The 14,713-nt window shown below is 38.7% G+C and overlaps 1 protein-coding gene across 1 annotated transcript in view; it reads right to left on the bottom strand.

Annotated features, from left to right (window-relative positions):
* The window catches only part of LOC120517211 (centrosomal protein of 112 kDa-like), a 196,823-nt gene that overhangs the window by 104,623 nt on the left and 77,487 nt on the right, over positions 1-14,713 (bottom strand). Inside the window, exons 9-11 of the mRNA XM_039739378.1 lie at positions 11,220-11,306; positions 9,712-9,811; positions 9,458-9,576 (exon numbers count right to left, since the gene is read on the bottom strand). Of these exons, the coding sequence (XP_039595312.1) occupies positions 9,458-9,576; positions 9,712-9,811; positions 11,220-11,306 (306 nt within the window). The remainder of the gene's footprint in view (positions 1-9,457; positions 9,577-9,711; positions 9,812-11,219; positions 11,307-14,713) is intronic.

Below are 14,713 nucleotides of genomic sequence, written 5' to 3'. Positions count from 1 at the left end.
CTTTGAACTTATCCTTTAATACAAACAACAGCTTGTTTTTGAAATGGCCTATTCAGTTTTTATTGTGCTTTAAATAAACGTGTGCAATGTAATTGCACTAACAGCAAATATACATTTGTTAAAAAATATAAGCTCAAAAACAAACACTTTTGTAAAGACTGCAGTAAGACTTCAAGAGGGTAACTATCATGGCCTGTGTAGGGGGGGCCTTACATATTCTTATGGTACACTAGGAGACCCTGGAGGAATAAAGGTTGAAAACCACTGCTCTAAATGGCTGCTAAATAACAAGCCAAAAGCTTCTCTACTTCAAATGTACAGTGCTTAAATGAAAACCCGTAACTTCTTGTTATGACTATGTATCAGGCATTTCTGCTTTTGGCCTGCGCAAAATTTAGGCCAAAGTTCCAATATTTTGTAGGGTTGGGTCGAGCAGTTATTTGTGCTAGAATTGAACTAGGAAACCAGATGGGTCATGTATGATTCAGTACAAAAGTGGAAAAACAACAGCAGTTTAAGCATCCCAATTGCAGACTAAAATGGCTAGCAATTGGGACGCTTAAACTAATGTTACTCCAGATGAGTACAAGCTTAGCTACCACAGTCTGATCAGTGAGACTCTTACAGATGAGTGCCAGCTCCACAATGTGGCAGGCGCAAAGCTGCAGTTTAAGTTATTCTCATCAAAATAGATGGGAGCAATGGAGAAATGCTTCTAAAAATGTATAAAGTGTAAGAAATAATTTCAGGCCAATGACCGTAAGAAAGTTCCCATATTGTTGGAAGAAGTTGAAAACGGAGTAGGACTATATGCCTCCATATGAAAGTATGCATCTCCTTGGAAGTTTACATTTTATTGTTATACAACATTGAATAACAATGGATTTGATTTGGCCTTTTTGACAACGATCAACAGAAGATGACTCTTTAATGTCAAAGTGAAAACAAATCTTTGCAAAGTGGTCTAAATTAATAACAAATATAAAACACAAAATAAATGAATGCATAAGTATTCATCTCCTTTAATAGGACACACCGAAATGTGGAGTTTTACTTGACTATATATGTGGAAGGTCCAACGTGTGATGAATGAGTATCATGGTCAGACCTACACAAAACAGCACTCCAAGCAACTCAGAAAAGGCAATTGAAAGGCACAAGTTAGGATGGAAACAAGAAAATATTCACGTCACTGAATATCCCTTGCAGTCCAGCGAATTCAGTCATTAAGAAATGGAACCAGTGTGGCACAGGTCTGCTAGAGCAATCTGTCCACAAAAACTGAGTGATTGTGCCAGAAGACAAGTGTGGGAAGCCACCAAGAGACTTGTGAGAACTCTGAAGGAGAAGCACCGTGAAGTGGCTGAGATTGAGGGCACCATGCATGAAATGCTTCTTGAGTGCTTCACCAGTCACAGCTTATGGGTAAAAGGTAAAGCCATTATTAAAAATACACATATGACATCTCAGCTAGAGCTTGCCAAACAGCACATGGTAGATTCTAAAGTCAGGTGGAAGAAGGTTCTGTGGCATGATGAGATCAATATTGATCTTCCTGGCTATTAGACTATATGGCATGTTTGAATACTGGACATTATCAAAAATGCACCATTCCCATAGTGGTGTCAGCATCAAGCTGTGGAGATCATTGTCTGCAGAACGCCCTGGAAGGCTTGTGGGGGTCAAATAAATACAACAAAATATGCGGAAATCCTGGAGGAAAACCTGATACAGTCTGTAAAGAACCTGCACCAAGGGAGCTTTGTATTTCTACAAGACAACAACCTCAAAAAAGGTGAAGGTAACACCAGAATGCCTTAAAAAAACAATGTTAATAACATGGAGTGATAGAGTCAAATTCAATCTCTAAATTCAAGTAAGAATTTACAGGTGGAAAAAGACTGTTCACTCACAAGTCCCATACAAACTGACAGAAGTCAAGCAGTTGTGTAAAGAAGAATAGGAAGAAAATTGCAAAGTGCAAATCTGACAGAGCACACAGACTCGAGGCTGTTATGGCAGACAATGGTTCATCTACTAGATACTGACTTGAAGGGGGTGAGCTTTTTGCCATCAAACTAAACACCAAACCAAACATCCTCAAATTATCAAGAACACTCCATATGTACTGTGAAGCATGGCAGTGGCAGCATCATGCTATGGGATGTTCTTCTCTGCAGCAGGCCCTGGAAGGCTAGTAAGAGTAACATGAATGCAGCAAAATACAGGGAAATCCTGAAGAAAAAACCTGATGCTGTTTGCAACAAACCTGAGCCTTAGGAGAAGATTTGTTTTCCTGTGTGACAGAATAATTTGGAGATAACAACAGTTAAGAATTTTGGTTTGCAGTGCATGTTAAAATATATAAGAATTTGTTTTAAAAATGGCATGAAGAGAACTACTGAAATCGTCAAGTAAAATGCACCAGGAGAATGGCTGATGTAATGCACAAAATGTACCAGGAAATGATTAAAAGATCAGCAAATGTCCTGTAAACAACAAAACTGGACAGTTGTCAAATACACAGAGATTTCATGGGTAATAGCTAAACAATATAGATATGAGAAGAACATGAGTGTAGTAGAATACATTTTTATTTGGATACGTTATTTGGGTGTATCAGAGTAAATATATACATTAATAAACACACTTATGGAAATTCAGTTGTTTATAAAATAGACCTCTGCCCTTATTTCTTTGATTATTCTGTAACACACTACCATGATGAACTCTCCCTCTTCAGCTTTTGCTAAAGAGATAAATAAATGACACAATGGACAAGCTTCCTCCTGCCTGATTGCTGAATCAGAGAGGTTTTATCAAACATGTCCTAGTAGAGGATAAGTTTCTTTCTTTAATTAATATGTTGATTTCTTTCACACCCGCAAGTCAATTACACTAAAAATAGAGCCAAGGCTATGCAAGAATGGCTTAAAAACAGCAATGTTAATTAATGTCCTGGAGTGTCTGGAGTCAGAATTCACATTTCAATCCAAGTGAGAATTTGTGGCTGGACTTGACAAAGGCTGCTAACTCCAATACAACTCGGAGTCCTGCCATGTGCAAAAGTTCGCTGACGACACTGTTATCGTGGGCTGCATTAGGAGTGGGCAGGAGGAGGAGTATAGGAACCTAATCAAGGACTTTGTTAAATGGTGCGACTCAAACCACCTACAACTGAACACCATCCAAACCAAGGAGCTGGTGGTGGATTTTAGGAGGACCAGGCCATCATCAGAGGTGACTGTGTGCAGATGGTGCAGACCTATAAATACCTGGGAGTGCAGCTGGATGATAAATTGGACTGGACTGCCAAAACTGATGCTCTGTGCAAGAGAGGACAGAGCCGACTATACTTCCTTAGAAGGCTGGCGTCCTTCAACATCTGCAATAAGATGCTGCAGATGTTCTATCAGACGGTTGTGGTGAGTGCCTTTTTCTACGTGGTGGTGTGTGTGGGAGGCAGCATAAAGAAGGGGGACACCTTACACCAGTTTGACATCTGTGGCAGAGCGACGGGCACTGAGCAGGCTCCTGTCAATCATGGAGAATCCACTGCATCCACTGAACAGGATCATCTCCAGACAGAGGAGCAGCTTCAGCGACAGACTGCTGTCACCATCCTGCTCCACTGACACACTGAGGAGATCATTCCTCCCCCACACTATGCGACTCTACAATTCCACCCGGGATTGGGAGGTAAACGTTAATATTATACAAAGTTACTGTCTGTTATACCTGCATTTTTATCACTCTTTAATTTAATATTGGTTTTTTTTTTTTGTTTTTTTTTATCAGTATGCTGCTGCTGAAGTATGTGAATTTCCCCTTGGGGATTAATAAAGTATCTATCTATCTATCCATCCATCTAATAAAATACAAAAAATTCCAAGGGGTTGAATATTTTCTCTAGGCACTGTAATTTTTTGTATGTCTGTCATACAGCAAGAAAAAAACAGAAAGAGAGAAAAATAGTAAAGCGTACAAACAAGAAATGAGTTGAGATGTCTTTAAGGATGTTACTTATACTTTTTCATTTGTTTAATTTTTTATTTTTATAACCTCTTTTTATATTTATTTTAACACATTGATATTTGAAAAAGGCAACGTTGCAGAATCAAAGAATAACATAAGAAAAAGAGATGAGTGTTGCAACGCTTTGGAGTGATCAAGATAAAGATGTAAAAGAAACTACCACTACCACATCCAGTAACCTGGAGATGGTCTTCTTCGACTTCTTTCTCACCATCCTGCATACTCTAAGCACTGAAGCTTATTGACTCTCCGCCAACTTAAAATATTTCAGCAGGAAAACAAAGCAGATGAGGCTTTGTGCGTTTTATGGATTCCATGTGTGACGATGTCTCATTCAACAGACTCTATAGAACGTGGTAAGAGAGGAGTTAAATGCTCAGTCTTTTTAAATCAATTTATCTAGGAACTATAAATGCGGTGTGTGTGCTTCACTACAGGATGCAGATCAAGACTGGGCTGAAGTTCAGATTCACATCACTGCTCAGCTTCATTGCAGAAAACACTTAAAATGAATGTGACCCTTAGAGCTACTGCGTTATTGCCAACAGGAGGGCCATTTCCGATCACTGATGCAAGAGTTCAGATGATTCAGTCAGATGGCACCAAAAACAGGCCAGAAGTCCATGCTTGATGGTTAAGCCACACTTGACAGGCAGCAGGTTTCCTGTAAACTGAGATTAGTTAGAGGTATGGGCCGCCTGTGAGGCTTCTGTGAGTGCTTTTTGTGAACATGCAGTTAAAGGGTCTTTGTATGCTGGGAGGAGCCATGGTGCACTTAAGGGGCTGTGAAGATTTTTGTGAGTCAGTCACCAGCAGGCAGTCTCACTTACTGCTGAGGAGCCTGTGGAAGCTGCCAGTTCAGTTTACACGAAAGATCTTGAGTGACCATGAGTGACTAACATAACCTGTAAATCATCACATGCTAGGAACATGGAACAAAATGACCTGTACAAAGTAAAGACCATTATAATAGTGAAAAATAGCTTAAAGAAAATAAACTGGGTGCTGGGTCTTGAGGGTTGCTTTGAGCTGGTTTAGACCAGGAATAACAAACTATTAATTTGTTTGACTTTCAGTATTTTCTTATTCTTAAACAGAAGATTATATTCAGTATTATCCTCCTATGGTATCATATGTGGCCTTTGTTTTCATGGTCTTCTTACATCCCACAGTAAGAAATTCACACTTAAAACAGTCTGGTAATATTACGTTTTTGCTGCCTTAGTCAAGTTGAAAAAAGCTAAATGATTACCACTGACAAAGGAAGAGATTTCTGTGCAATTACAGATCTGTAGTTTATTGCAGGACAGGGTGCAAACAAAAGAAAAAACAAAGAGCTTAGAGAAATATACAAAAAAGGCACTGTAAAAAAGAAGGGGATAGGAAAAAGGTGAACAATGAAGGATTGAGAATGCTCATCTTAAGTAAATTGCTTACCTGAGCAGAGAGTTCTAAGGATTTGGAAAATAATCCAGACCAGGTGGATGGTAAAGCATACAACACAACAAGGACAATATATGTACATATTCACACATTCATATACATATACACATACACACACACACACACACATATACACAGTACATACATATATGTATATATCCTGTATGCACTGAATCACAAAATACACAGTCAATAATGGACTGACACACTGCATAAAGCAAAGAATCATGCATAACGTATTCATTATCTAAATATTATTTGACAAAGTAGTTGCAATTAAGTTAAATGCCTTGTAATTACTTAAAATTTAAACTGTGACACTGCACAAATATATGAATATACTGCTTAATAGTAATACATTTACTTTTTCCACTCTTTTACTTTCCATCTCTGCTTTGTCCGTCAACTTTCTAACAGAAATGACATTAAAGAAACACTCTGAACTATCTACCTTAGTAAAAGGAGAAGTGTTTTTGTCTGTGTGTCTGTCTGGTTACTTACTATCTCTGCCATTCCAACAGGGGGTGCATCACAAACATTAACACTGCTTTCATGAATCCCACAGCAAATGACATATAACAGAGACATGTGCATTGCATACGGCACTGTAAACATTAATGTTGAGGTCCCCGTTGATTATTTTGATTTCAAGCCGTCTTATATGGGTAGCACAGCTAGTATCCAATGTTTTAATTCAAAGAATCAGAATGCAACTGAGGTTACGATATCGTAACGTCAGTCATATAGCTCTGTGAAAAATACAACTTTAATCAATAAAGAGGAAAGTTTCGAAAGCAGTGATATCATACACCGAACAAAATTTCCCATTTAAAGTGACACAGCTATTAAATGATGCGTCACAGGAGTATTACTGGAGATACAGGAAAAAGTCTGAAAGGACAACTAACCCACAGACTCCCTAATGTTGTGAGAACGATCTTATAATCACAACCACTGATATTAAGTGAAAATAAAAAGAATACATTAAAGCTTGTGCTGGTCATTGACTTAATATAATTAAAAATTCTCCAACATACCCAACTCCTTAAGATGTCAAATCCACACAAGATTGGATCCACCTGTGGTCTGTTTTGTCCAGTGTTACCCTTGACTCAGATTCTACAGGATGTCTATTTTTACTCTGTTGTTGAAGGCCTTTGAAATATCAAACGACCATCACACACTTATCACCTTCTTCTGAGTTATCCTGGAATGTCGCACCCTTCATTTAATGACAAGCCTAACAAGGCTGCCTTTGTTATGGTGTTAGCCTGCGGTCTAACTTTGCACAAATGGTAGAACTTTGTACCACCTTTACCTCATAAACGCTTGAGGATGTGATTTAATATAGTGTCTCAAACTAGAAAAAAATAATGTTTTAATGAGGATAATTCAAGCTCTTCTACAACATATAGCAAACACATCTGAATACAGTTGTCCTTCAAACCTTAGAACAACCTTTGACTCTTCCTTCCTATTGCTTGCTTCCTAGCTCAACATTTTGGAGAAAATGCTGTGTGGAATGATTAAGAAAATAAAAAGGAGAAAAATAATGTAAGAAATATAATGTATTTTCTGCCATTCAAGTTAAAAAAAATTATAAAAACAAATAATGGACTAGCTGAGGAAGACTATTATTATATCTAGGAGAGGTCAGTCCGTGTAGCTTACTTTGAGCCATGTGGACTCAAATGGATAGGCTGTAAAGTCAATCAGCTTGGAGAAGTTACAGTGGATAAGATGGGAGGACACTAGGAATTGAGGGGGACAAGTATTGGACAGGCTTGCATAGTCACTGCAAGGTGGAAGGAAACATAGTAAACAAGCTGAAGATGTCACTATAAATTAGGAAAAGGCAAGCTTACTGAAAACTCTGTCAAGTTACTGTAAGCTATGCGGAGTCACAATGGACATGGTGTGTGCTTACTATCAACTAGAAGGGAGGCAGAGCAGACCAAATTTTAAGATCACTTTGACTCGTGACTGGTTAGAGTAGACAATCTGCACTTTGTTAACTTGAAATGGTCAGAGACTGATGGGCCACTGCGTAACTAGGAGAGGGTGAAAGTGTGTAGAGCGATGGCTCAAGAGTAACAGAGGTAAATAAAAGGAAAAAAGCTTTGGTTAGCAGTGAGTAGCTTAGCCGTGGAGTTGACACGCACAATTAAATATACAATATAATGCTGGCTACAAGAGGCTAGCGAATTAGATGTTTTTAACTCAGAAACAAGAAAACTGATATACAGTGGCATGCTAAAGTGTGGGAACCCTTGCTTAAAATGTCTGTTAGTGTGAATAGTTAAGTGAGCAGAAGATGAACTGATCACCAAAAAACATCAAGTTAAAGATGACACATTTCTTAATATTTTAAGCAAGATTACATTTTTATTTCTATCATTTACAAATACAAAATACTAAAAAAATTAAAAGGGACATAAGCAAAAGTTTGGGCACCCAACATAGTCAGTACTTTGTAAAACCGCTTCTCTGTGGCAAGTATCACAGTTTGTATGTGTAACCAGTCTTACTTGGGGTATTTCACGCATTGATCCCTTCAAAAGGCTTCTAATTCTGCAAGATTCTTGGGCCGTCTTGCATGTACTGCTCTTTTGAGATAAATCCATAGAGTTTCAATTTTTTTTAATAAGTAGGGGGACTGTGAGGGCCATGGCAAAACTGTCAGCTTGCACCTCTTGCGGTATTCCATTGTACATTTTGAGGTGTGTTTTGGATCCTTATTTTATCATAGGACCCATTCTCTTTTTTAACTTTAACATTTTTACAGATAGTATTTATTTGAATCAATTCTTCACTCTAGCAATAACACGTTCCCTATTCCACTGGCTTCACCACAAACCCAAAGCCTGATTGATCCAAAGCCATGCTTAATAGTTGGAGATGTGTTCTTTTCCTGGAATTCTACACCCTTTTTTCTCTAAGCATACCTTTGCACATTGTGGGCAGAAAGTTCTGTTTTGACTTCATCAGTCCACAGGACTTGTTTTGAAAAGGCATCAGGCATGTTTAGATGTTCATTTGCAAACTTCAGGCACCTAATTTTGTGGCTAGAAGATAGGGAAGGTTTCCTTCTGCTGACTCTACCATGAAGGTCATAGTTATTCAGGTGTTGCTGCATAGTAGAACAGCACCACCACTTCAGAGTCTGCTGAATCTTCCTGAAAGTCTTTTGCAGGCAAATGGAGGTTTTTATTGGCCTTTCTAGAAATCCCACAAGCAGTTCTTTAAGGAAGTTTTCTTGTTCTTCCAGACCTCAACTTAACCTCCATCATTCTTGTTAACTGCCATTTCTTAATAACATTACAAACTAAGGAAACAGCTACCTGAAAACACTTTGCTATCTTCTTGTAGCCTTCTTCTGCTTTGTGAGCATCAATTATTTTATTTTTCACAGTGCTGGGCAGCTGCTTAGAGGAGCCCATGGCTGTTCATTATTGTGATGGTTTGATGAGTTTGAGAATTTATACAGCTTTGCAATTTGCATCTCCTGGGGTTTCCCAACGATGACTGTGAACAAGCCATAGCCCTAATGAGTTAATGAAGATCTGAGACCATTTTGGGAAAAGTTATCTGAGAGCTCAAATACATTGGGGTGCCCAAACTATTGTATAGTGCTTCTTTCCTTTGTTCACTGTCCAATTGTACAAAATGAAAACAATACACTAATTTTGTATAAAATGCTGAAAAGAAATGTCATCTTTAACTTTACGCCTTATAGTGATCAGCTCATCATCTGCTGACTGAACTATTCACAGTAACAGACATTTTAAACAAAGGTGTCCAAACTTTTGCATGCCACTGTAATATATGTATGTGTAATTTCAGCAGTGATTTGTGGATTTGAAGCAAGCAGATGGAGTGGCAGATAATTGCATGCTCATCCCCAGGTGTAAGGTTTGGATTTACTATCATGCAGTACTGTATTTCTATATTTTCACTTCCTTCCTGTGTGCCTGCTCACCTTCTTCTCCCATTCATTCTTTACAGAATCCACGCTTTCATCCGCAATTTTCTTCAGCTCTGAAATCTGCTGATCTTTGCTCTCCCTGAAGACCTTTGACTCCTGAACTAGGCTTTTAACTATTGGAAACAAAATAAAGAATAGAAAATACAGATGGTGTTAAGAGGTAGCATGACAGAAGTGTGACTCCAGCATTCACCGGCGTGCAATTACATTATGACTTATTTCAGAAAGAGTTTGGGGTCACAACTTACTTCTCTTCTCCAGTGACTTGTTGGTTTCCTCAGCCTCGGCCTGCTTGGTCCTGTAATAGTTCTTGAGTGCTTCAATTTCACTGTTCTTTCTGTCTATAATCTGAAAAAATGCCAAGCAAGAGTAAGAGTCCTGTGTGGGGGACACATAGACAGTGGCAGGGAGGAGGAGGAGAAGGAGGCGTTGTCTGCTGGTGTAAGTCAGAGACGTGACCAGTGGCATAGAGGAGGAGCTCACCACAAGCCTAAGTGAGAACCATCACCGGTGAAGGGAGGACTAGACTAAGAAGGAGGAACACAGTGAAGGTGCTAAACTGACCTGAATTGTATGTAAAGGACACTGTCACTGGTAGATAAAAGGATGAACTCACTACTAGCATAAAGACAAAATAAGATTATTTGCTTAAAGAAAAAGCCTTAAGGACAGGTATTATTGGGACACAGGAGGAGATGACAGCCAGTCTAAGACATGACATGTGGCTGACCATTGGTTTAATGGTTTAAGGAAGAGTGTTTATTGGTGGTAAAGGACTAAATGAGAACAATAAAAAAACCATGCAAGTTGGCATGGAAGTGGAGCTGACCATAAGCTTAAAACACAAGCTTCATGGGTGGCGGAATGGAACTAGTGACCAATACTAGGACAAAGCAGCTAATTAAAAAAAAAAAAAAAATTATAACTTTCCTGCTGGGCAGTGTGGGAACACCCCTTTACAATATTGTTGTGGCCTCAGAAATGGCACTTAATGTACTAGTGGAGTGCGGTGGGCCGCTGAGCTGGGTAAAGAACTGCAATTAAAAAGTAAAACAAAAAAAGGAAAACCCCCAAAGAATGAGAACTGAGTGAACTCAGCTGGTGTGGGCGAGGCACTGGAAACATGCAAAGCTATAGCAACAGCCAAGCTGGGGCCAGTGCCAGCTCTGAGGTCACCCAGAACATAGCAAAAAAACATCCAGAGGTTGCAGCCAGACTACAAAACTGCCACTGAAAAAAACAAAAAAGGGGGATTCTATTAGCATGAAGCAGTTCACATGGAAATAACCAGCAGACTCTTACAAGGGTGAGGAGGGAAGGAACATCACGTTAGAATTAGGGAAATGAGCCAGGGGGTGAAACTGAGTAGGACAGTGGGTGCCCTGGCTGCAGGGTTTGAAGGCTGCTTGAATGTCTAATGTACCAAAGGGGCAGCTGTTCAGTTAATGAGGAAGGTACCCAGTTTAAATATACAGAGCCTTATATACGTCTGCTGGCAAATAAAGGATTACTCTACAAAACACAGCAACAGAACCACGCAGAGGACATGGTGGTCAAAAAGGAAGGTCCACTGGTACCATGGAAAGAAGTCTTCAGGAAGAAAATTGCGGCGATGGCAAGGTCTTGAAAGGCTAGGCTTGAGGTATTGAGTGGTATTAGAGCAGTGCACCAATAAGATGCAGCTTTGATTTAGGTAAGCTCTTGCTCTGTATGTTACCACAGGCAAATCAGGAACTTAATCAGAACATTGCCTAACCTTCTTCACATCAGCGTCATGCTTCTGTTCCAGTTTTAGCTTCTCCTCATGAAACTTTGCTTCCAGCAATTTAGTGTTCATCTCAATCTGCCAAGGAAGAAGACAGAAAGTCTACAATGAGCAAGCAAGGAATGTTCATGTGAACTAAAAACAGAAAGCCCTATGAAGTGGGCCAAGGTCTTCTTTTCCTCAACAGTTGCGTAATCTAAATCTCAAAATGTTCGGAAACCCCCACAGCTACCTGCAAACAGCCATTAGGCCTTTTGATTTAGGTTTACAAAAAAGAGATGTACAGTTAGGTCCATAAATATTTGGACAGAGACAACTTTTTTCTAATTTTGGTTTTGTACATTACCACAATGAATTTAAATGAAACAACTCAGATGCAGTTGAAGTGCAGACTTTCAGCTTTAATTCAGTGGGTTGAACAAAAAGATTGCATAAAAATGTGAGGCAACTAAAGCATTTTTTAACACAGTCCCTTCATTTCAGGGGCTCAAATGTAATTGGACAATTGACTCAAAGGCTATTTCATGGGCAGGTATGTTCAAGTCCGTCGTTATGTCTTATCAATTAAGCAGATAAAAGGCCTGGAGTTGATTTGAGGTGTGGTGCTTGCATGTGGAAGATTTTATTGTGAACAGACAACATGCGGTCAAAGGAGCTCTCCATGCAGGTGAAAGAAGCCATCCTTAAACTGCAAAAGCAGAAAAAACCCATCCAAGAAATTGCTAAAATATTACGAGTGGCAAAATCTACAGTTTGGTACATCCTGAGAAAGAAAGCAAGCACTGGTGAACTCAGCAACGCAAAAAGACCTGGACGTCCACGGAAGACAACAGTGGTAGATGATCGCAGAATCATTTCCAAGGTGAAGAGAAATCCCTTCACAACAGCCAACCAAGTGAACAACACTCTCCAGGGGGTCTGCGTATCGATATCCAAGTCTACCATAAAGAGAAGACTGCATTAAAGTAAATACAGAGGGTGTACTGCAAGGTGCAAGCCACTCATAAGCCTCAAAAATAGAAAGGCTAGATTGGACTTTGCTAAAGAACATCTAAAAAAGACAGCACAGTTCTGGAAAAACATTCTTTGGACAGATGAAACCAAGATCAACCTCTACCTGAATGATGGCAAGAAAAAAGTATGGAGAAGGCAGTAGAAGGTATAATGTCAGAATTGAAGGCCTGCCGGAGAATCGAGAAAGTTTAAACCCTGTGAAATTCGCAACTGAACTTTTTTCTAAAATAATCGGGGGCGACTTTAAAGCAGAATCTGAGATAGCAGCGGCTTACAGCGTCGCACGGATCAAACACCGTCAGACCCCGACCAAGATCTTTTATAGTTCGTTTTGAACGATTATCATTTAAGTTAGAGGTGATGGAACTCCTCAGAAAAAAGGAAAATATTATATATGAAAATTGCCACATTCGTCTTCCCTGACTTCTCTCCAGCAACAGCTATTAAAGCGCAGCCTTCTATAATATAAAACAGCGGCTACGGCAAGCCAATGTCAAATACGGCCTCCTGTATCCGGCAAAACTGAAAGTGGAATGGCAGGGTCATTTCTATGTTTTCGCTAGCAAGGAGGAGGCAGAAAATGAGTTAAGAAAGCTGATCCCGGGACTATTCTGATACATAATTGTGAGTCATGGCGGTAAATGATAAAGCTAGGATTAATAATCTACTGTCTGATCTATTTGTTTTAAAATACGGGTTTTTTTTATCAGCATATATTCTCATATTCTTACTATTACTTACTTATTATTATTATTACTTACTTATTACTTATTATTACTTAGTATTACTAGGGCGCTAAATGTTTATGTTTTATTGTGCTTAATTACGTTTTCCTCCTCTTTTTTCTTTTCTAATTATTTCATGTGTACCCTAAATGAGACTGTTCAATATCATACCCTTGGTTTACTGTTATTGCTATTACTGCATTAAGACTTGTTATGCTTGTTTTGGACACATCTTTAACACCATCACCTGGGTTTATTATCTGGGGATATCATCTTAATGCACTAAAATTGCTGAAGATTATATGTATGTGTATGTGTATGTATATATGTGTATATATGTGTGTATGTATATGTATGTATATATATATATATATATATATATATATATATATATATATATATATATATATATATATATTATATTTGCAAAATTCTTTTTCTTTTTCCTCTTTTAAAGACTATATTGGTAACAGATATCTCTATCTTTTAACCTTAAAGCGCCACTGCATGGGGGCTTGATGTGCTTTGGACGTGCTCTGTCTCTGGGTATGTCAGAGGACTGGGACTGCATGAAGTGGGTTTTAGCCTCACCTGGGGAGGCAAAAAGGGAGGGGGGGGTTAAGGGGGGAAGAGAAAGAGAGCAGGCTTGATCTATATCTAATCTATCATCTCAATCTTTATAATTATAACTATCAACGTAATAATAAGCTGCATGGCAACAACTCTTGGGGAATAGGAAATTAAGACCTAAACTATTTCACTTCCAGTTAAGACTATAAATGACATCAAAAACTCAGAATCAGTGTCTCCATGATGGGACAGTTAACCGTAAGCTGGAATGTTAAAGGCCTGAATCACGAATTAAAGAGAAAGAAAGTACTTTCTCACCTAACAGGTCTAAATGCTAAAATAGTATTTTTACAGGAAACCCACTTACTAAGTAAGGATCAGTTCCGCTGCAAAAGACTGGACTGGCCAAATGTTCCATTCTAGTTTTACAAAGAAAACTAGAGGGGTGGGAATTCTCATACATAGAACAGTACCATTTGTAGCATCAGATGTAGTATTGGATCCTGAAGGGAGATATGTGATGGTCATGGGAGACTTATCTAACTGTAAAATGATTTTGATAAATGTTTATGCACCTAATGTTGATGATAAGGAATTTATACAAAATTTATTTGCATCCATTCCCAATCTGAACACTCATAAACTTATAATGGCTGGGGACTTTAATTGTGTTCTAAATCCACTTTTAGATAAGACTTCCTCCACAGGGGGAACGGCAACTAACACCGCAAAGATAATTACAAAGTTTATAACTGATCACAACTTATCAGATCCCTGGAGGTTTTTAAACCCAAATTCAAGAACATATTCTTTCTACTCACCAGTACATCATTGCTACTCAAGGATTGATTACTTCTTTATAGATAATAACTTCTTGCCTAAGATTAAATCTTGTAAATACGATGCTATTGTTATTTCAGACCATGCTCCGATGATCTTGGAGCTGAAATTACTAAGCCCCATACACTCACCCCGCAGATGGCCTCAATCCGCTTCTATTAGCTGACGAGAATTGTACTGAATTTATATCCAAACAAATTGAATTCTTTCTAGAGACAAATACATCCCCTGAGATCTCTGCAGGAATACTCTGGGAAACTCTTAAGGCCTTCTTAAGAGGACAGATTATCTCATATCTTTCCCACAGAAATAAATCCGAAGCGAAGAAAGTAGCAG

This window comes from Polypterus senegalus, chromosome 17 (assembly GCF_016835505.1).
Source record: "Polypterus senegalus isolate Bchr_013 chromosome 17, ASM1683550v1, whole genome shotgun sequence".
In the NCBI taxonomy this organism is placed as follows: Eukaryota; Metazoa; Chordata; class Cladistia; order Polypteriformes; family Polypteridae; genus Polypterus; species Polypterus senegalus.
The sequence above is the reverse complement of the archived record's forward strand: the minus strand, read 5'-3'. Positions and strand labels throughout refer to the sequence as shown.